This window comes from Lepidochelys kempii, chromosome 5, assembly GCF_965140265.1.
Source record: "Lepidochelys kempii isolate rLepKem1 chromosome 5, rLepKem1.hap2, whole genome shotgun sequence".
NCBI lineage: Eukaryota > Metazoa > Chordata > Testudines > Cheloniidae > Lepidochelys > Lepidochelys kempii.
In genome coordinates, this window is record NC_133260.1 from 91,787,161 (window position 1) to 91,811,407 (window position 24,247).

At 43.0% G+C, this 24,247-nt stretch overlaps 1 protein-coding gene across 3 annotated transcripts in view; it reads right to left on the bottom strand.

Moving 5' to 3' along the window:
* Positions 1 to 24,247, bottom strand: part of NTRK2 (neurotrophic receptor tyrosine kinase 2) — a 319,997-nt gene that overhangs the window by 46,089 nt on the left and 249,661 nt on the right. The window contains exons 17-18 of one of the 3 annotated variants that reach the window (XM_073345037.1): positions 5,926 to 6,084; positions 1,498 to 4,682 (exon numbers count right to left, since the gene is read on the bottom strand). The exons of 1 other annotated variant lie outside the window; for it this stretch is intronic. In XM_073345037.1, the coding sequence (XP_073201138.1) occupies positions 4,497 to 4,682; positions 5,926 to 6,084 (345 nt within the window). In that variant the 3' untranslated portion in view covers positions 1,498 to 4,496. Of the gene's footprint in view, positions 1 to 1,497; positions 4,683 to 5,925; positions 6,085 to 11,163; positions 11,229 to 24,247 lie in introns of those variants that run through there. One more of the 3 variants, XM_073345040.1, reaches the window with a different exon arrangement.

A 24,247-nucleotide genomic window follows, 5' to 3' on the forward strand; every position in this document is an offset into this window, starting at 1 on the left:
CTCTGAAAAGATTTGATTTGATTGTTGTTCTCTTATGCCTTCCTGTCCATCAGCCTTGCTAGAAGCAGCTTCTGCTATGCTTGCCCAAAGTATTCTGTGTTTATAAAATACATTTCAGCTAATCTTCACTCAGAACTTTTTACAAGCAAACAAAAAAAATCCATAGACCTGGCCTAGAATGCATAGACAAGAAAATAATATACCCATCATTTCCCATTTCTTCTCCTGAGACGTACTTTAAAAATATGGCAAAATAGTCACTTGGTTGCTGTTGTGAAATTCACAGTGTTTTCCCTGCAACATTGTAGACTTTTTTTTTTTGCTTCATATTTGTGATGAATGTAGCAAAAAATAAAATAAAGTAAATTAACTAAGGCTCTTCAAGGACCGCTTGACTCAGAGCAGCAGTGGTTCATCCCAGCCCTGACAACAAGAAAATACAGCTTCCTGTGCTATCCAAACCTTCATCTTCAGCCAGAAACCCCAACCCCCCTTCCCACCCCCACATTCTTACAACAATATTTCTTTTACAGGCTGTACCAACCTGGAGACTGTCTTGTTATTACGTATATGCACTGTAACTTAGTCAGCCAGTGTTTGCTTTATTGGGGTGTTTCTTTTATCTTTAAAGTGTTCTGTGAAAGTCTATATCAAGCACAACAAAAATATCGCCAAAGAGCAGAGAGAGAGAGGGAGAGAGACAGAAGTAATTTATTGAACTGTAGACAATATATAAATATATTGGTTTATAAATTAAAATGAATGAACTCCTATGTAAAAAGAAGTTCCATCATGCATCATGGGGTACGGTTGCTTTACAAATACTGTTCGCTACAGCTGGTTGCTGAGTTCTGCAGCTTTACTAAGGGTAAAGGAGAGAATGTGGGAAATTCCCAATACTAGCTGCTGCTATTCTTACTGCAGGGTTTTGGAGTTCTCACCATGGGTCTACCAGTTGTGTTGCAGTCTGAAAATTCCAGCTCATTCTTGGAATTATTTTGTAACTGAAGAGAAGTGCAAAATGCCATTGGAGCTGTCGTGCTGCTGTTGAACAATACAACAATAATAGCACAAAAACAGAAATTATTTCAAACCAAACTTTCTTCTAGGAAGTTTGAAGCCAATCTGTTCATTTCTCTGTGAGAAATCAATGAATATTAGACACTAACAGAGGGGCTGCTTTTATACAATCATTTGGGAAAAAACGTTGATTGTTAAAAATATCTCTGGCATTTTAGTACTTCCTCCACCCATGCGGAACTGCATTCACATAAAAAGTTAAATCTTATAAACATAGAAAAAGAAATACCAAAGGAAAAAAAGATTTTGGTTATTTAGCGGACTTTATTAAGAACACTGTACCCTAATTATCATGTTAGAATATATGTATATGTAAATTTATACATATACACACAATCACACATACTGTATACGTATGTCTGCATATGTATAAATCAAATATTTATAACACACATATACATATATGTATATACCATGTATATATACACACCCTATGTAAACACATATATATAATATATATTATATATATATGATCGGTTTGTAGCATAGTCCAGAAAGATTTTGTAATGAGCCTGATTGTCATATTTTCTCAGTGTACAAGATTTAGCTGAAGTTGCAAGCATGACAAATGTCTGTACATACACTCACCCCTCATTGCCATTTGAACATACTTCTTTTTCTCTTTTCCACTCATTTTGCTACACTTACGCACCTTCTTATGAATAAATGCAAAAATTGGTTTAGCTTTAGTTAATAGCTAATCTACACTAATTATAGCTTTTATGGACTACTGTTCACATGTGTGATATAGGCCAAGTTTATCCATATTTTTGGCTCTGTAGAACATTTGGTCCTTTAAGTTTGACATACTGATGTGCTGTTGCACAGAGTATTCTAACACACTATATTTCCCCCATACATGACTCTAGTATGCTCTTTTAGTAATGAAAAACGGATGCCACTAGATCAAATTGTATTTTTTTCCCTTCATTTTTAGTATACATTCCATCAGTTCTTGCAAAACCTACCTGTTTGCTTTCAGGTTCGGGTCATTGCTCAGAGAGAACAATATCTTGGAGACAAAAAGGATACATTTTTCTAAAGGGCATAAGGAACTATGACAGAATACAACAGGTAGGAATTTTGTACTTCCCTTCCCAAATACACAACTCTTCCCTCCTCACACTAAAAGGGTAGTCTCAGTGGATTTCAACACTTTACATTTTCTTTTCCACTTTCTGTTATATTGAAACTGAATTTCTTAAAAACATAAAACTCAGGCCCTCAAGAGAATGGGTTTCCCTGAATGTTCAATCTTTTTTTAACAGGGCTATTGCTATTCAAACTTCTAAGACAGCCCAGATAAAATCTTAAAGCCTATTTTGTATGAGTCCTCGTCTGGCTTTTTTTTTTTTTTTTAATTTCCAGTTTTAGTGGTTCAGAAATAACATCTGGTTTATTAAAGAGATACTGCATATGGCTTTATAGTTACATTATTAAGTTTATTTTTAATGCTTTTTTTCACTGACACAAGGTGGGTTCAACTCCATCACTGCCAAGTCAATTGTTTTATTTCTGAAAATGTTCAAAATCTCTGTGAACTGGCTTTAAAAGCCACTGAAGGAAGAAAGAAAGTGCTTTAATAAATAATATATGCAAGCAAATTATATATTAAAATATTATGGGAACATTTACAAAAATAAAATGCTTAATGTATTAAATAAAATAACCACAACACAAAGATGAAGAACTACTACTACTCTTTGATCTGGCTCATAATATTTTTTTTTTTAAAAAAAAAGGACAATTTTTTTGCAGCAAAGCCCCCTCACAGAGGGTGGCAAATGTTCTTGAGGAACAGGTAAGATTTATTTTCATTTGTAAGAGTTCATAAGAAAAATAATCCTAAATCTAAATTTTAAATCTTCAGCATCTGTTTGAAAAATAAACATAGATGCCCATGCACTTGCCATCGGCACAGTGGCCATGCATATACAGTATGCACACAATGCCTTCCCAACCAGATATAAATAAATTACAGAACAGTGGATGCTGGGAATGGCACCACTATATCAACCAGAAATTGGTGCTGAACTCAGTGTCTGTATGCTATGAATGTCAAGTGATAACCGCAGGATCACATCTAGCTGTCTCCAGGGACTTAATTCTATCACCCCTGCCATGGCTCAAACATAATCTACTATTTCTGTGTTTTAGATTATTTGCGTAGTATCATATCTGTAACAATGTAAAGACATCTGAATGTAGCTAATGACCTCCATTAGCTCCCTCTAATTAAATATATGTTATACCTTTATGGATTTGCTATTCCTATCAGGGTGTACAACAAGATGAGCAATAGTTTCTACACAGAGGGCATTAATCGACGAAGACCATGCACAATTTTGCTTGCACAGTGAAAAAATGGGAATGGAGAAGGAGAGCAGTAGGAATATGCTGCCTGACAAGCACAGTATCTACAGCTTGCCTCAGCATCTACAACTTGTCCTGTCTGATCAAAGTCCTCAGCTTCAACACTTGACCCTGAAATGCATACTGTACATTAATCAGCCTAGCTTCCGCCTGTATTACCAAAGGCTAGCTGGAGAACACTTTCATACCAGTGCTATCACAATATCCTACTCTAAGAGAAGCCGAGGGATTGTATTTAGCATATCGTAGTGTTGTGTAATCTAGTGCAATGCAGGCAGCATCTTTTTCTTTTTACCATAGACCATTGTACTGGATCTGGTGATGAAAAGTGCTAACCAAGCACACTCTTTAAACAATCCCTTTGCTCCTCAGACAGGCTCCCAGAGGAAAGCACAGAATCCTTTCCTTCCATTATATCATTTCAGTGTTTTTGAGCAGGGTTGGATGCCATCTGATCCCATGGTTCCTCCATATAGTGGAGCACACAGCGCTGTTTTCTTTCTATCTGGCTTTATCTCAACTAGAAATAAGCTTCCAATAGAGAACACCAATCTTCTTTTTCCACCCACACGCCGAAGCAAAAAAAGTAGAGGTGAATCAAGAGAAACTCCCAGTATCTGTGCAGCAGAAGTCACAAAGTTCGAGTCAAATATTTTTTTCCCTTTTTTCATCCACATCAAAGGCATGAGTACAACAAGGCATTGTTAGTTGCGGGCAATCTGGAGTGTCTGCTGATATAACAGATCAGGTTTTTAAGGCCTTTGTCTATGCAGAGTTACAATAACGCAGAAGCCAGATTGAATAGAAGGAGAGAGAAAAAATGAGAGAAACAGAAAGAGAAAGAGAAAAGAGATACATTTCAACAATGTCAAAAAAGTCAATACTCTGTCTAAAGATGGAGAAGTGCACGTTGCTTGCCCTTTGAAAGCTTCTCCGCATCTTTGTCATTACTACTGTCAGAGTTAAGAACATATTTTGATGGAGTTCAGCGGCCGTTGAACACATTCATTCACGCAGCCCATAAGAGGAAATGCTAGGAGGCTCTAGCCTAGAATATCCAGGTAAACTGGAGAAGCCTTGGCCAAGTTCTGAAGGAGGGAATGGATTTCTTTGATGTTGAGCCTCATGTGAGGCTCCCGTTGCCAACAACCCAGCATCAAGTCGTACACTTCCTTTGGGCACGTGCGAGGTCGCTGCAGAACTCGGCCCTGAGTGATGCACTCGATCACCTAGTGAGAGAGCAAAGAAAGAATCAATGGAGCAATAGCTAGGCACTAGCCTGCCTTAGCTGGGCAGCACCGCTGATGGGACTTTGAACGTCCCGGTTGGCGGTGCTGACCAGAGCTGCTAGGGTCCCTGGGTGCTGAGCAAAGCAACCCAGTGCCTTACATGGCATGACCTAGTACTGGGTCACAACCCGAATTTTGAAAAACACTGGCTTAAACCACTTCCAAAGTGACATCAGCTAAACCAGAAAAAGGCAATCTGGAATAAGAGGGTCCTCATGGGGTGTGGCACTGGTATAGCTATAGCAGTTTAAATTCATACTTTGCCTAAAACTAGTACAATTTTCCTCTGTAGACAAGCCCTGAGTGTGAGTGAATTTATTTCTTATGAAAGGGGCTAAACTGGCAGCCCTGTAGACTGAAATTCTCTGTCTACAGAACTGGTAAATCACGGGCAACAATGGTATAAGCTTCCCAAATCTGTTCCATCAACCTCCCAAAATCCTAACTTAGAGGGACCAATGCCCTTCACCCTACTTAACAGGGTAATTCATTCTAAGGGTTTAAGTTCAGCTCCCGCACCCACACAAGCCTCTGTTGAGACTGAGCACAAGTACCCTAACTATTGGCAATTGTGGTAGGGTTTGTGATACAGACTCCATACCCCTCTCTCACTCGGAACTATCCTCTCCCACATGCTCATAGAGGCATCACAGTGGCAGGTGGTCAGCGACTGGAGATACAAGGGGTCATTCCTGGCAGAGTTTTCCTGAGCTTCAAAGGACTTCCAGATCCCCTCAATTTGTTATAGACTGGGGTGGGACAGCAGCATTGTTCTTGAGTCACACACACTGGTTGATACCTGTAATAGAGACTGCCAGAGGTTGGGCTGAAGATACTCCAGCTCCTTTCCTTTGCACGACTGCAACACTTGTCACCTCAGTTTTTTCTCCATACTCCAGGCAGGTTCCAGCCTACCTCACAACTTTCTCATATTCTACTTGGATAACACCCTTCTCTCTTAGTGGGAAAAATTAAAAAAGCCAGAGAAAAATGGACCCAAAACATGACACTTGCGGTAATACCGTAAGTGTTGACAAGTGTGTAGTGATTTTTATACTAAATAACATTGCAGTTTGTGTGCTATCCTTTCCAATCAGAGAGTGATTCCCTTGTGGCATCCATATCTTTAGTTAAACTCCACCATCTCAAGCACATTTTGTTATCCACAGTGCATTATACACACCTCATTGTTTGAGAGCTGATACCATGGCTGTTTGCCATAGGTGAAGATTTCCCATAAAACGACCCCCAAGCTCCAGACATCACTTTCTGTGGTGAACTTCCTGTACATGATACTCTCAGGAGGCATCCAACGAATGGGCAACATGGTGTGACCACCAACCTGATGGAAAAGAACAAACTTGTTTAAAATAATTCCTATGGGTTCCTTGTGAAGATGTGCACAATGGATGCCAAACTAAGGGAGTGGATATTGATATTTTGTATTTGTGCCCATTAACTTTAAAGAGCTCATAAGAAAGAAATTAGCAAGATATTATTTCCTATTATCATAAATTCATCTCTTAATCAATTCAAATAGATGGCAATCACTACCAAGATTGATTTCTCAACATTGTGGTACCTTCAAAGAAATTATTTCTGAATTATATACTGATTTTTTGGACTTATTTAGCACCTTCTATTCAAGGGACTCAAAGCACTACAGAACAAAACCTAACACCACCCTAACACACTCATTTTACAACACAGAGAGACTAAGGTATCATGTAATGAGTTCTGTGCAGACATTGCCCTGTCCTGCACTGAACCCTATTGACTTCAAGTGAGCTCCACAGTGGTCTGTCCATATGGAGCTCATTGTAGAAGTAGGGCCAAAGTGATTTATCTCTTAATTCCCAATTCCATGCCTGACCCACAAGACTTCTCCCTTTCTCCTATGAAGAACTGAATATGACCTGGGAGGGGAGAATTGATATTCACCTATAGAAATCTGCAATTATTCATATATTTGCTTTGACTGTGTTCATGACCTTTTTATGTTTACAGTTCATAAATATTCCAGTGAATAAGCTTTACTATTCTGGCAAATGAATTTTCCATGAATATTCCAGTGAAGAGTGCATTCCAGTCAACTAGACTTTGAGAATAATGAATTTTTAAGTTGAATATTTGCCAAAATTAGAATGTCAAAATGTATAAACAACAAACTGTGATTTTCAAATTGCATAAATAACTAAGCAACAATATGAATTTCAGTTTGCAGATTTTACAATTGAATCTGCAATTCAAAACTCATTCTGTTGTTCTTTAACTACATCAGTCACCCAATCAATATCATATCACATATCTAATTATGACCTTCATTCTGCATCCACCCAGAGGTAATTGAAGGACTGGGGATTGACTAATGCCATGTGAATTTTTTAAATATTCACAGTGAATTGCTAATGAATTATTGCAGACCAAAATTTATGCACTGAAGAAATCTACAAATAATTTTCAATAATTAAAATATAAAAGAATTCTGCAGTCTGTTTTTAGATAATTTTCCAAGAGAAAAAGGTGCAAATTTTATTGAATGATTTTTTATTACAAATTATTCACTCTCTTCTAGATAGCCTAATCCCCCACCCCCACTCTTTTGGATTAACTAATCTGCTTAATAATGATCTGTAACTACTGGAATCAGACCCTGATTCAGCAAAGTACTTAAGCACATGTTGAACTCCTTAGGAGTGCCTTTCTGAATCAAGGCCTGTATGAATATTCACAAAGCACTTTTTATTTTCTTAAACAGTTGCACTTTCTTAACACTAGGATCTTCTTTAACCTTGATTCTTTTTTAGAAAAGTTTTTATTTCCATTTTCCAATTTATTTATTGCCCCTTGATATGACATTTCAACTTGATCATACAAATTAACAAATCCACTCAAGTACCTTTACAAATGTAACCTAGTGAACTATCGTGATTTGACACTGACTGCTAGAAGCTGGGAGATGGATCACTCAGTAAATTGCCCTGTTCTATTCACTCCCTCTGAAGCATCTGGCATTAGCCACTGATGGAAGACAGGAGACTGGGCTAGATGGACCATTAGTCTAATCCACTATGACCATTTTATGACATTCTGATTATCTCTGAAATGGAGCTGTTGTAAAAGGCTCCAAGAATATTTTCTTTTTAAAGGATATATAATTTTTGATTAATATATTTTCTCCTGTCCGATTATTTAGTTTATGAAGCCACATCAGGACAAATTTTTCACTTTTCAAGATTCCAGTCTTTCAAAAGATCATTCCTCCTTCTGGGACTTTACATAAGTTGTTATAAAAAATATTTTCCTTGTTCTGAAGTCAAAACAGCAAATGATATGTGAGCCTAATAAAAGTTCAGTCAGGGTTCAGATTACTTCTAAAGCAATTGGTAAATCTTTTCCCATGTATTTGTCATGCTTCAGTGTTAGTGCAGCACATCAAAAATACAATCATCACTGTTAGACAGCGCAATCATGCTGCATACATTGCCATAAAAGACCTACACCATTATTGATTCCATAAAAATACACAGAAGTGCCACAACCTACATAGGCATGTGTTTCATTAATAGGCACTCTTTTGCTGCCCCTCAACCCAGATAATGTGGGTGGAGCGTGTCCACAGTTGGTGCTCTCGCACCGACAGAGAGAGCACTGCACCGGGGGTAGCTAGCCCACTGTTCAAATCACCACCTTCTGACACTAGAAGTTCTGGGAATGGATAGCAGTGCATTATGGGGGTGGGGTCACTGCCCCCATGATGCAGTTTTCTCTGTCCCATCAATCCATGAGCTTCCAACGACATTTTGTGCCGTTTTTCAACTTCCCCTGTAAACTCGGCACTCGCCATCTCTGCCTGAAAGCACAGATCCTGCGCTGCTCTTCAGACTTGTAATAAGCATTATGAACACAACACAGCTGATCCTGCAGTATTTCATGAACTGCAAATCTGAAAATGAATTGGTGGTGCCTGCCCTGTTATGTGCCGATGAAAGAAACAATTCAAGATCACTGTTGGCATTCATGGAGCAGCTGCACACGGTGGACCATCATTACTGGGCTTGCGAAACAAGCACCAAGTAGTGGGATTTAATTGTGATGCACATATGGGATGACGAGCAGGGGCTGCAGAACTTTTGGATGTGCAAAACCACCTTCCTGGAACTGTCTGCGGAGCTTGCCCCTGCCCTGCGGCACAAGGACACCACAATGAGAGCTGCCCTTGCTGTGGAAAAGCGAGTGGAGATCGCTGTGTGGAAGCTGGCACCTCCAGACTGCTACCGGTCAGTCGCGAATCAGTTTGGAGTTGGGATGTTCACCATGGGTGTTGCGGCGATGCAAGTGTGCAGGGCCATTAATTGCCTCCTGCTACGAAGGACTGTGACTCTGGGTGGTGAATAGTGGATGGCTTTGCAGACATGGGATTCCCTAACTGTGGTCGGGGGATAGATGGCACGCATATCCCAATTTTGACCCCAGGCCATCTTGCGACAGAGTACATCAACAGAAAGGGCTACTTCTCTATGGTATTGCAGATGCTGGTGGATCGCCGGGGTCATTTCACTGACATCAGCATATGGTAGTCAGGGAAGGTGCATGACTAGGGCCCAACCAAATTCACAGCCTATTTTGCTCAATTTCATGGATGTAGGATTTTAAAAATCATAAATTTCATGATTTCAGCTATTTAAATCTGAAATTTCATGGTAACTTGTAGGGGTTCTAATCCAAAAAGGAGTTGTGGGGAAGGGGTTGCAAGGTTATTGTAGGGAGGGTTGCGGTGCTGCTACCCTTATTTCTGCGCTGCTGCTGGCGGTGGTGCTGCCTTCAGGGATGGCAGCTGGGAAGCAGTGACTGCTGGCTGGGAGCCCAGCTCTGAAGGCAGAGCCACCGCCAACAGCACCGCAGAAGTAAGGATGGCAAAGTATGGTATTGCCACCCTTAGTTCTGTGCTGCTGCCTGCAGAGCTGGGCCCGCAGTCAGCAGCTCCCACTCTCTGGCTGCCCAGCTCTGAAGGCAGCAGTGTGAAGTAAGGGTGGCATGGTATGGGGTATTGCCACCCTTACTTCTGCACTGTTGCTGGCGAGGCGCTGCCTTCAGAGCTAGGCTCCCGGGCACCAGCTGCCACTCTCCGGCCACTCAGCTCTGAAGGCAGCACAGAAGTAAGGGTGGCAATACTGTTACCCCCCTAAAATAAGCTTGCAACCCCCCTGCATCTTCCTTTTGGGTCAGGACCTTCAGTTTAAGAAACACTGGTCTCCCCCGTGAAATCGGTACAGTATAGGGTAAAAGCACACAAAAGACCATTTTTCATTGGGGGAGACCAGATTTCACAGTCCATGATGAGTTTTTCATGGCTGTGAATTTGGTAGGCCCCTATGCATGACACGCACATCTTCAGGAACACTGGCCTGTATAGAAAGCTGCATGCAGAGACTTTCTTTCCAGACCAGAAGATTCCAATAGAGGTTGTGGAAATGCCCACAGTAATCCAGAATGACCAATGAATGTGCATTTAGCAGATTAAAGGCTCACTGATGCTGCCTTTTTGGCAGGTTAGACCTCAATGAGGAAAATATTCCCATGGTCATAGCAGCCTGTTGTGCTCTGTATAACATTTGTAAAGCCAAGGAGGAAAAGTTTCCCCGGGGTGGAGCATTGAGGTGGATTGCCTGGTGACTGATTTTGAGCAGCCAGACACCAGAGCTATCAGAGGGGCTCAAAGAGGGGCAGGGGTATTCGAATCGGAGATGCTTTGGGGCAGCATTTTGATAATGAGTCCCAATAATGTGTCTTTCTGTAATGCATTCAGCCAAGCATTGTTTACTTGCCACCTTGAATGATCCCTGTAATGATTCCTGCCTGAGTGTTAATTATAGTCTGTCAATTGCCACTGTGTATCAATTTCTGCTGCAACAACTGTGTGTAGGACACAAATAAAGAATCATTTAATTTTTAAGACTAAATTTTTATTAAACAGCAATACACAGATTTCCATTCCTTACACGGGACATGACACTGAGCAGCATTCTCTCACATGAGGCTCTCACAGCTGTGTGTAAGTCCAGCTGTCATTATGGTACATGTCCCTAGGGGTGGAGTGTAAGGGGTACTATGACGGGCAGGAAACATGTGAGGAATGTGTGTGGGGAGTTTGGGGAGGGCATGGAATACAGTTCTGTATGGCCTGCAGGGGGAGTCAAGCATGGATGTATTCCGACTGCAGTGCAATCAGGGACCTGAACATCTCTGTTTGGTCCTCCATGAGCTTTATCATCTGCTCCTGCTCCTCTATTATCAACACAGGCCCATTTCCTCTCCTGGCTATCCATTCTGAATTTTTTTATTCAGATATTTATTGTCTCTCTCCATGCTCTGTGCTCACTATCAGCATGATCAGATAATTGCAACACTTCTTGAAACATGTTCACCTCCTTATCTGATGGAGGTGCTCTGCTGGTGTGTAGGAGCTGGCCCTCAAGGGCACATCTGCAGAAGCAAAAACACCCAAACAATACACAGAGTCAATATTGTGAGTGCATTCACAGTCCTGAATCATAAAAGTTACATAAGCCTCTTTCTCACCTTCCCTTGGCAAGTATGCAGTACAGTGAGAGCACTAAACGTGGTGAGGGGGGAAGGTGCAAGAAGGGATAAAGGGTCTGGGTGGTTTTAGAAGGGGATCACTATATGTGCCTAGGGACACTATTGTGAATACTGGCACTGTTTTCCGCAGGCGGGGATGATTGAATCTGATATCTCACTGCTGAGGGTAACCGAGGATGCAAGGGTGCATCTCCTGCATGTGTGCGGCTTCAGACTAGGTCCGTATGCCACTTGTCTGTTTGCTGCTTTGGTTCCTGCAGAAATAATTGCCAATTGGTGCGGCAAAGTTTCCTGCAATGGGGAAAATAAAAAAGCAGCTCTGCCAAGGAACCGTTGGCAGAGGATTGCAGAGTATCTTCAGGAAAGTTTTCTGGAAATCTCTATGGAAGATTCCTGGGAAATCCTGATGTGCATTAACAAACTTTTCTGCAGGGTCCCAACTATGTAGCTGCACTGTGGAATGAGAAGCAGATATAAACAGTACCTAGAGTGTTGTTAATTTCTATCCCTTCTCCCAGGTGCACCATCTAACAAAATAAAGGACACCTCTGCCTCATGTCACTGTGCAACATCAAAGCAAAATGAGTACTTACTGGAGCTCCCCTCTCCTGCTTCAGGTGCGCCAGAGCCAGAGTACTGGGACTGGCTAGACCCCTTCAGAGTCAAAAAGAGGTCATCGCTTGTCACGCCTCCGGATGACCCTGTCACCTGTCCCACATCCTCCCCCAACTCGATCTCCTAGTCCACCACTTCGTCATTGGGGTTGACTCTGCTAGCCACTGCCTCCAGTTCCCCCAAAGTATCCATGGGGCTTATGGCAGTGGAGGTGGGGTTGCAGCTGCTGACAGCGTGCAGCTCTTGGTAGAAGCGACATGTCTTCAGTGCTGCACTAGAGTGATGGTCGGCCTCCCTTGCCTTCTGGTATGCCTGCCTCAGCTCCTTAATCTTAGCATGGCATGTCCCTTGTTGCATGTCCCTTTCATGCTCTTTCGCCTCCATGCCACGAGCCATCTGCCTGTAGATATTAACGTTCCTATGGCTGGAGCAGAGCTGCAACTGCACAGCTTCCTCTTCCCACAGACCCAGCAGATCCAACAACTCTGGTGTAGTCCAGGCAGGAGCACGTTTTCTGTGGAAAGCCAGCATGGTCAGAGGGGAAGATCCTCTGTGAACTCTCCATGCCAAGCAAACAGGAAGTGGAATTTCAAAATTTCCAGGGCGCATGCCTGTGTACCTGGCTGCAGAACAGTGGAGTTGAAACTGCTGACCAGAGCGGTCATGATGGGCATTGTGGAACACCTTCTGGAGGCCACTTAGGGCAACATAAGCAAGTGCAGTGTCTATACTGAGACTGCATCACTCTAACTTGGTCGCAAAATGCTCTATGCCGCTCCTCAAAGTGGTTTTATTATGTTGGCATAGCAGGAGAATTACATCGGTGGGAGGACCATTGCAGTGTGTACACCTCCACTGTTTTGTTGATGAAAACTGACTTCTGTCGACAAAACAGTGTAGTGTAGACAAGGCCTAGGAATCAACATATGCACATACTTCAGTGCACTGCTGAATCAGGGCCCATCCATTTCTGAGTCACAATATACCCATCTGGCAGTATAAGGCTGTTGTAAGGCTCAATTAATTAATACGAATAATCCTTGGCTGAAAAGGCACTATTAAATTAGGGGAAGTATTGTTTTAAGTAAAAGTATCATTAATATCAAGATATGTGAACAAAGATCTTGCTTCCTAAACTAAACTAATGAAGTAAACAGCTCCACCCTGCCACATTTACTTACTGTAAGAATGATAATTCATTAGAAAGATAAAAATGTTAGTCCCTTAGAAACACACAGGCACTTGCCAGGCCAAAGGGCAAGTGCCAGTAAAACATGATTAGTTGTAAGAGGTTTTTGGTCTCGTTAAATATTAAAGCGGCTCTTTGATCCTCTCATCATACAGCATCCATGATTGCTTTGTTTCAGCAATTTCTTTGACTTGTTCCTTAAAAATTAATGAAAGCTATAAACTGTGAAATATGGTTCTCTTATTTATTATTGTTTATTTATCTTATCAGTGATATGAAGTTTAAAAATCAAATTAAAAAAAGAACTTTCCCACTCTAATCCCCAGGGCTAGATGCCTCAAAACCACAGTATAGTTGTAGTAGGACTGTGCGCTGATTTTATCAGAATCAATCAGGAAAATAAATACCATTGGTACAATTATGATAGATGACTGTAGTGCAATGACTATTTTGGTGACCAAAACTTGGCTGCCACAACTCTAGCTGTCTGCTTTATCAGTAAAAGTAAGACTGATTCATCAGTGATTACACTCGCAGAGAAGTCACTTCCTGAACTCATGCTATTCTTGCCAAGCTGCATTTGGATCAGAAGGGACCCAGGCTGTGAGATGTTCAGCACAGCCTCTGAGGAGCTGAGTGCCCTCCACTCCAGTTGGACCAAATCCGGAAAGGTATAGTGCACCTGCAACTCCCACTGAAATCAATGCTCAGCAAGGTACATGTTACCTGTCAGGTTTTGGCCCAGTGGTGCAATATATATACTTACTTCTTTATTAACTATCATGAATTAATGATTCAGCAATAAGTCCCCACTTCAGAAACACATCATGACCTAGGGCAGTATCTAAGTATGTGTTTTAGCACATGCATCAGTGCTTTCCTGAACTGAGACCTAAGAGCTACCACAACAGTCCTTTACCAGCCCAGTAAGAACCACTGAGTGAGTCGCCATTGCCAAGGGAGCTTTAAGTCTTTATTTTCTTGGTAAGCTGAAGGGCCTTGTTATTGTTACACACTGTAAATGAAAAGAAGTAGAATGCATTTTTGTTATTGTTCCAAAACTATAAAAATATCCACGCTGCTTACAATGTAACAGGATTACTCTGGTGTCCTGCTAACTCCTCTCCTGTCCACAGGGAGAAGTGAGTTGGAGTTTTTCTGGGACTACAGGAGCTATTGAGTGACATCCTTGTCCAGCTCATAGGAACAGAGCAACCTTTGCAGAGGACTCCTGTGTCCTTACTCCTCCCTCTGGTCCTCTATCTGGGTAAGAGAGACTTTGTTTATATTTTTGGGTCTTGACTCAGGCCAATGTAAGCAGACTTCCATTGAGGACTCAGTGCCCTCCATAGGGGAAAGTTGAGGAAAGGGGGTTGCGTCAGTGAGGGATGCCTACAAATCGCCCTCCTCTGGGAGCCTGTAACTGGCCAACAAACTGGGCAGTGCTGGCTTGGAAAGGAACATAACCAAAGCACCTAACAAATACAATTAATTAGCATAGTCTCAGGTAGGCTCCACTGATGGGGCTTCCCATGGAGGGACGAGGCCAATTTAAAGCTACCCTCCTCTGGTGAAATCCTAAAGGAAAGTGATGGTGAGAGAGCTGCCTAGTGTCCCATGGGGTGAATTGCCCTGGTGTGCAATAGCTCTCACTAGTGCAAGGGTGTTCGCTGTACATCGTGTTATATCAGAAGGGGTGAATTGAGCTCTTTGTATCCAAATTAAAATAAATATATAAATATATATATACACACACACACACACACACATACCAATCAATATGATGCATATAGCTTAAAGTATTCCATTCATTTAATCATTAATAATCATTTACACAATGCAATACACAGTGCATTTCATTTAAGGATCTCAAAGCACCTTACTAACAATTTAAGTCACACAAAATTCCACACCCAAAGAGGTAAACTGGGGTACACAGCAGTGGTGTGACTTGCACACAATCCACAGTGATGGGTACATGACGGACAGATTACACACCATGGCAGCTGCAGTACATTTTTAACTTACAGTCTTGATTCTACTCTTTGCACTGGTACAGGTTACAGTAATTATCAATCTTTTTCATGCCATTCAGTAATCTAAGTAAATTTCATTTGCAACTTGTAATAAGAGCAAAAACTTTGTGTTCTGAGAAATAAATATGTGAACGCATCCTCTCTTTTCTGCCCACTCCCCTCACACATCCACACCTCCATGCCACAACACCCTTGGGTAACTCTAAACAAAATGAATTTGAGTTTCCCAAGAAGGATCAATGGGTAAAAATATTAGTATAGGGCCCATTCCTGCAAGGTGCTGAGTACTTCTGTGAGGTGTTGAGAGCCCTTGGCTCCTGCCTTAGTAGTAGTAGTTGCAGGTGCTCAGCACCGTGCAGGATTGGGACCGTACTGCCTAAAGTATGATTATAATAGTACTGTATATACATCACTTTAAAATAGTCATACATTCTGTAGACTAACATTTCAGGTAAAGACCATCTTTAGTGTTCACTGTAGCTAAGGTTATGACAGGTTTAAAAGCATTACAGTTTTAACTTAATAAGCTATCACTTAAATATCTGTTTTATAGCTGTAGCAGTACCACAAAAATGACAAATTTATGGATAAAATTATGGTGTATTTTCTTGGGGGCTTACTTGAAGACAGTTGCCTTATTATGGTTCATTTTTTATTTGAAATTGCACATCCATATAATCCCAATGAGACTGAAGACCTTGTTTCCAAGTCCTAGTATATGCAACTGAGAAGTCACTGGCACGACAGTGTTCTTATATTACAATTACTAGCATATTGGACTAGAACCTAAATCAAAATCTGCACTGTTTAGCTTCTGCGACATGCTACATATCTAAATATACCAAGCCACTAAACTGTGACGTCCTTCTCAAAAGAATCACCTCCAGAAGGAAATGCTGCCACATTTCAAATATGAAATGTCATATTTTAGACAATGCAATGTCATTCCACTGGTCACCGCTTTCATCACTCACCACTTACACTTTCAACAGGAACTTAGTTCTCCTGGAAGGTGCCAGATAAGCCATTCCTGGAAATTCCAGTCCTTTAATTATCCATAGAACAAATACCAGGCTTCGCACTGCCCCACCAATATGCCTCAACCTTGAACTACAAGGAACACTGTAAGAGTTGTGAAGTTAGTAAACATTTTATGCTTATGCGTTCCTTATCCTTTTTGCTGAGGTTGCCAAATGATGCTTTTTGTAATGCTTTTCTGTACTAGGAACTGAAAGTTGTGACACAGAGGCTACGGAACAGTCTTCACACAGTAAAAACTTTTGGATACTACCTACTTGGGCAGCATTGTTACCAGTTAGCTGTGAAGGGATTTATATCCTACCATGCATAGGTGCTGGAACTAGGGGTGCTGCTGCACCCCTTATCTTGACGATACCAAAAACCCACATCTTTTAAGCCTCCAGTTTGTTCGGCCCAGGGCACAGTTATTGTGAACAGGATGCACCCTCAAGTTGTTATTGGTATGACATTACAAAAAGCAATCTTTTAAAACTGGTTGTCTGAAGGACAAAATGGCAGATAAAATTCAATGTTGATAAGTGCAAAGTAATGCACCTTGGAAAAAATAATCCCAATTATACATACAATTTAGAAAGTGTCTAAATTCGCTGTTACTACTCAAGAAAGAGATCTTGGAGTCATTGCAGATAGTTCACTTAAAACATCTGTTCAGTGTACAGCAGCAGTCAAAAACACTAAGGGTATGTCTACACTACGGAATAAGGTCGAATTTATAGAAGTCGTTTTTTTAGAAATCGGTTTTATATATTCGAGTGTGTGTGTCCCCACAGAAAATGCTCTAAGTGCATTAAGTGCGTTAACTTGGCGGAGTGCTTCCACAGTACCGAGGCTAGAGTCGACTTCCGGAGCGTTGCACTGTGGATAGCTATCCCACAGTTCCTGCAGTCTCCGCTGCCCATTGGAATTCTGGGTTGAGATCCCAATGCCTGATGGGGCTAAAACATTGTCGCGGGTGGTTCTGGGTACATATCGTCAGGCCCCCGTTCCCTCCCTCCCTCCGTGAAAGCAAGGGCAGACAATTGTTTCGCTCCTTTTTTCCTGAGTTACCTGTGCAGATGCCATACCACGGCAAGCATGGAGCCCGCTCAGGTAACCATCTCCCTATGTCTCCTGGGTGTTGGCAGACGCGGTACGGCTTTGCTACACAGTAGCAGCAACCCATTGCCTTCTGGCAGCAGACGGTGCAGTATGACTGGTAGTCGTCCTCATCGTGTCCGAGGTGCTCCTGGCCACGTCGGCTGGGAGCGCCTGGGCAGACATGGGCGCAGGGACTAAATTTGGAGTGACTTGACCAGGTCATTCTCTTTAGTCCTGCAGTCAGTCCTATTGAACCGTCTTATGGTGAGGAGGCAGGCAATACGGATTGCTAGCAGTCGTACTGTACCATCTTCTGCCAGGCAGGCAAGAGATGAGGATGGCTAGCAGTCGTACTGTACCATCTTCTGCCGAGCAGCCATAAGATGTGGATGGCATGCAGTCCTTCTGCATCGTCTGCTGCCAGCCAAAGATGTAAAAGATAGATGGAGTGGATCAAAACAAGAAATAGACCAGATTTGTTTTGTACTCATTTGCCTCCTCCCCTGTCTAGGGGACTCATTCCTCTAGGTCACACTGCAGTCACTCACAGAGAAGGTGCAGCGAGGTAAATCTAGCCATGTATCAATCAGAGGCCAGGCTAACCTCCTTGTTCCAATAAGAATGATAACTTAGGTGCACCATTTCTTATTGGAACCCTCCGTGAAGTCCTGCCTGAAATACTCCTTGATGTAAAGACATCCCCTTTGTTCATTTTAGCTCCCTGAAGCCAACCCTGTAAGCCGTGTCTTCAGTCGCCCCTCCCTCCGTCAGAGCAACGGCAGACAATCGTTCCGCGCCTTTTTTCTGTGCGGACGCCATACCAAGACAAGCATGGAGCCCTCTCAGCTGACTTTGGCAATTAGGAGCACATTAAACACCACACGCATTATCCAGCAGTATATGCAGCACTGGAACCTGGCAAAGCAATACCGGGCGAGGAGGCAACGTCAGCACGGTCACGTGAGTGATCTGGACATGGACACAGATTTCTCTGAAAGCATGGGCCCTGCCAATGCATGCATCATGGTGCTAATGGGGCAGGTTCATGCTGTGGAACACCGATTCTGGGCTCGGAAAACAAACACAGACTGGTGGGACCGCATAGTGTTGCAGGTCTGGGACGATTCCCAGTGGCTGCGAAACTTTCGCATGCGTAAGGGCACTTTCATGGAACTTTATGACTTGCTTTCCCCTGCCCTGAGGCGCATGAATACCAAGATGAGAGCAGCCCTCACAGTTGAGAAGCGAGTGGCGATAGCCCTGTGGAAGCTTGCAACGCGAGACAGCTACCGGTCAGTTGGGAATCAATTTGGAGTGGGCAAATCTACTGTGGGGGCTGCTGTGATGCAAGTAGCCCACGCAATCAAAGATCTGCTGATATCAAGGGTAGTGACCCTGGGAAATGTGCAGGTCATAGTGGATGGCTTTGCTGCAATGGGATTCCCTAACTGTGGTGGGGCCATAGACGGAACCCATATCCCCATCTTGGCACCGGAGCACCAAGCCGCCGAGTACATAAACCGCAAGGGGTACTTTTCAATAGTGCTGCAAGCTCTGGTGGATCACAAGGGACGTTTCACCAACATCAACATGGGATGGCCGGGAAAGGTGCATGACGCTCGCATCTTCAGGAACTCTGGTCTGTTTCAAAAGCTGCAGGAAGGGACTTTATTCCCAGACCAGAAAATTACTGTTGGGGATGTTGAAATGCCTATATGTATCCTTGGGGACCCAGCCTACCCCTTAATGCCATGGCTCATGAAGCCGTACACAGGCAGCCTGGACAGTAGTCAGGAGCTGTTCAACTACAGGCTGAGCAAGTGCAGAATGGTGGTAGAATGTGCATTTGGACGTTTAAAGGCGCGCTGGCGCAGTTTACTGACTCGCTTAGACCTCAGTGAAACCAATATTCCCACTGTTATTACTGCTTGCTGTGTGCTCCACAATATCTGTGAGAGTAAGGGGGAGACGTTTATGGCTGGGTGGGAGGTTGAGGCAAATCGCCTGGCTGCTGGTTATACGCAGCCAGACACCAGGGCAGTTAGAAGAGCACAGGAGGGCGCGGTACGCATCAGAGAAGCTTTGAAAACCAGTTTCATGACTGGCCAGGCTACGGTGTGAAAGTTCTGTTTGTTTCTCCTTGATGAAACCCCCCGCCCCTTGGTTCACTCTACTTCCCTATAAGCTAACCACCCGCCCCTCCTCCCTTCAATCACCGCTTGCAGAGGCAATAAAGTCATTGTTGCTTCACATTCATGCATTCTTTATTCATTCATCACACAAACAGGGGGATGACTACCAAGGTATCCCAGGAGGGGTGGTGGAGGAGGGAAGGAAAATGCCACACAGCACTTTAAGCACAGCACTTTAAAAGTTTACAACTTTAAAATTTATTGAATGACAGCCTTCTTTTTTTTGGGCAATCCTCTGTGGTGGAGTGGCTGGTTGGCCGGAGGCCCCCCCACCGCATTCTTGGGCGTCTGGGTGTGGAGGCTATGGAACTTGGGGAGGAGGGCGGTTGGTTACAGAGGGGCTGCAGTGGCAGTCTGTGCTCCAGCTGCCTTTGCTGCAGCTCAACCATACACTGGAGCATACTGGTTTGGTCCTGCAGCAGCCTCAGCATTGAATCCTGCCTCCTCTCATCACGCTGCCGCCACATTTGAGCTTCAGCCCTGTCTTCAGCCCGCCACTTACTCTCTTCAGCCCGCCACTTACTCTCTTCAGCCCGCCACCTCTCCTCCCGGTCATTTTGTGCTTTCCTGCACTCTGACATTATTTGCCTCCACGCATTCGTCTGTGCTCTGTCAGTGTGGGAGGACAGCATGAGCTCGGAGAACATTTCATCGCGAGTGCGTTTTTTTTTCTTTCTAAGCTTCACTAGCCTCTGGGAAGGAGAAGATCCTGTGATCATTGAAACACATGCAGCTGGTGGAGAAAAAAAAAGGGACAGCGGTATTTAAAAAGACACATTTTATAAAACAGTGGCTACACTCTTTCAGGGTAATCCTTGCTGTTAACATTACATACATAGCACATGTGCTTTCGTTACAAGGTCGCATTTTGCCTCCCCCCACCGCGTGGCTACCCCCTCAACCATCCCCCCTCCCTGTGGCTAACAGCGGGGAACATTTCTGTTTAGCCACAGGCAAACAGCCCAGCAGGAATGGGCTCCTCTGAGTGTCCCCTGAAGAAAAGCACTCTATTTCAACCAGGTGACCATGAATTATATCTCACTCTCCTGAGGATAACACAGAGAGATAAAGAACGGATGTTGTTTGAATGCCAGCAAACATACACTGCAATGCTTTGTTCTACAATGATTCCCGAGTACGTGTTATTGGCCTGGAGTGGTAAAGTGTCCTACCATGAAGGACACAATAAGGCTGCCCTCCCCAGAAACCTTTTGCAAAGGCTTTAGGACTACATCTAGGAGAACCGCGAATGCCAGGGCAAAGTAATCCTTTCACATGCTTGCTTTTAAACCATGTATAGTATTTTAAAAGGTACACTCACCAGAGGTCCCTTCTCTGCCTGCTGGGTCCAGGAGGCAGCCTTGGGTGGGTTCGGGGGGTACTGGCTCCAGGTCCAGGGTCAGAAACAGTTCCTTGCTGTCAGGAAAACCGGTTTCTCCGCTTGCTTGCTGTGAGCTATCTACAACCTCATCATCATCATCATCTTCTTTGTCCCCAAAACCTGCTTCCGTATTGCCTCCATCTCCATTGAAGGAGTCAAACAACATGGCTGGGGTAGTGGTGGCTGAACCCCCTAAAATGGCATGCAGCTCATCATAGAAGCGGCATGTTTGGGGCTCTGACCCGGAGCGGCCGTTCGCCTCTCTGGTTTTCTGGTAGGCTTGCCTCAGCTCCTTCAGTTTCACGTGGCACTGCTTTGGGTCCCTGTTATGGCCTCTGTCCTTCATGCCCTGGGAGATTTTGACAAAGGTTTTGGCATTTCGAAAACTGGAACGGAGTTCTGATAGCACGGATTCCTCTCCCCAAACAGCGATCAGATCCCGTACCTCCCGTTCGGTCCATGCTGGAGCTCTTTTGCGATTCTGGGACTCCATCATGGTCACCTGTGCTGATGAGCTCTGCATGGTCACCTGCAGCTTGCCACGCTGGCCAAACAGGAAATGAGATTTAAAAGTTCGCGGTTCTTTTCCTGTCTACCTGGCCAGTGCATCTGAGTTGAGAGTGCTGCCAAGAGCGGTCACAATGGAGCACTCTGGGATAGCTCCCGGAGGCCAATACCATAGAATTGTGTCCACAGTACCCCAAATTCGAGCCGGCAAGGTCGATTTAAGCGCTAATCCACTTGTCAGGGCTGGAGTAAGGAAATCGATTTTAAGAGCCCTTTAAGTCGAAATAAAGGGCTTCATTGTGTGGACGGGTGCAGGTTTACATCGATTTAACGCTGCTAAATTCGACCTAAAGTCCTAGTGTAGACCAGGGCTAACAGAATGTTAGGAACCATTAGGAAAGGGTTATATAAGATGACAGAAAATATCACAATGCCACTATAGAAATCCATTGTACACTTACCCCTTGCATACTGCCTTCAGTTCGGTCGCCTCATCTCAAAGAAGATATATTAGAATTGGAAAAGGTGCAGAGATTAACAAGGATTAGGGATGTGGAACAGCTTCCACAGGAGGAGAGAATAAAAAAGAGTGGTACTGTTCATCTTAGAAAAGAGAAAACTAAGGGGGGATATGACAGAGGTCTATAAAATCACGACTGGTGTGGAGAAAGAGAACAGGGAAGTGTTATTTACCTCTTCCCATAACACAAGAACTAGGGGTCACCTGATGAAATTAATAGGCAGCAGGTTTTAAAACAAAAGGAAGTATTTCTTCACACACAACGCACAATCAACCTGCAGAACTCGTTGCCATGGGATGTTGTGAAGGCCAAAAAGTATAACTGGGTTCAAAAAAGAATTACATAAATTCATGGAGGATAGGTCCATCAATGGCTATTAGCCAAGAGTGTCAGGGACACAACCCCATGCTCCAGGTGTCCCTTAACCTCCAACTGCCAGAATCTGGGACTGGACGACAGGAGTGACTCACTCGAAATTGCCTTTATCTGTCCATTCTCTCTGAAGCATCTAGCATTGCCCGCTGTCAGAAACAGGGCTACATGGACCACTGTTCTAACCCATTATGGTCATTCTTACGTTCTTATAAGTAGGTAGAATGATGTTACAATTGTGTTCACAGTTCTAAAGCTATTCAGAATTGTTTCCCTTTTTAAGCTTCCCTGCTTTTGTAAAAACAAACTACTGTATCTATATTCTTTTTAAATCGCATTTCTGTGTTTTCATTAAAATACTATATTGCCATTTCCCAATTCATTTTTTAAAGAACAGCATTATACTCACATTTTTTATATTGCATTGTCAGTACAACACCTATAGCACAAGGGGGCTCTGAGCTGGTTGAAGTCTCTAAGTGCTACTGCAGTACAAATAATAAATAATGTCAGAAACCATATAGTTGCCATTAATGCTCCAAAATACTGACATTGTTAAATGAAAGGGAAGGAAAAATATTTCTTAAATTATTGGAAGATATATTGGATTTTTAAAAAGAAATTAAACCCCTTCCTGCCCTTCTTTACTCCCGTTCTATCATTTCCCATTCTTTTCCTACCCCTCCATCCCGTGCCCCGCCTTTTCTCCCTAGAGGCCAGCCATACTCTTCTCCCCAGAATAACTACTATATTTTGTTTACGTGTTGATTCTTCTGCACTGCCAGTGATCCACTGGATTTAGGCCCTCATTCTGCATTGGCATCTGTGTGGCTGGACCACAGCACCCATATGAAGCCACATGGATGGCCGTGGGGTTCTGCGTGGGTGCAGCTATTTGCTCACATGGACCACAATGCAGGATGGAGACCTAATTCAGAAAAGCAGTTAACCACATGGTTAGTTAAACTTTGATGAGACTTAAGCACATACATAGGTACTTTGCTGAACAGGGATGAGTTGAGCAGATGCCTAACTGCTTTGCTAAACCGGAGCCTTAGTTTCTCATGAGGCTAGTACTAATAGTCTTTTATTTATTTTGTCTTTTAATCTGAACTATTCACTCAACCCTAATAAAACATCCCAGGCAGTGTGCATCAGGATGGTTATAGTACTGCAGGGGTGGTTTGTGTCACACATCTTTTGGTCTTGTGTCTTATGCCCTCTCCTAAAGCATGCTATAATTGCAAAAAAATGTTTTGCCTGTCATACTTATTGCTTAAACTGTAAACCTCTTGTCTCTTGATGAGCCTATCCTCTTTCCTTCTCACAAAATGTTGGCAAATGTTTCTCTTAGTGCAAGAAAGATCAATAATTGTTGTTTTTTCTTCTTCCATACCCTGACCATGCAGACAAAGTCAAGGTCTCCTCCTGAAATATCATCATTCCTTTCATGTCCACTTGTGGAAGAGTAGTAGGTCACAATCCTGGTTAGAATTACGAACAACATTACTCCACAGTGGCCTTTAACCCTATTTGTACACATCTTTGTTCAATACAAGGCTCATTTGTAAAGCTCTTAATTAATTCTAACAATAACTGTCAGAAATCTGAAATGATGACTGGTCAACAGTTTATTGCACTCCATGAATTCTGTTTTCTACAGAATATCTGCATAACATCAGTTCAAAATCACGTGTCAATACTTCCTCTTAGGACAAAATTCTCCTCTCCATTTTGTGCTGTGGATGGGACATCCTCATTTGAAACAAGTACAGACTAGGGTCTAGGGATTGTCGGTGTGACTAAGTAATCCCTATTGAGGAGCGGAAATAATTTTGCCAATGGGGAGAATAAAGTTGAAGTCCTAAATGGAACAAAAATGTTTATGACCATTTAAATCTCTTAGTGCAAAAACCATCTACCAAAGATATTTTCAATGATTTTTAACCTCCCAGCTTTGCCCTATGTAAC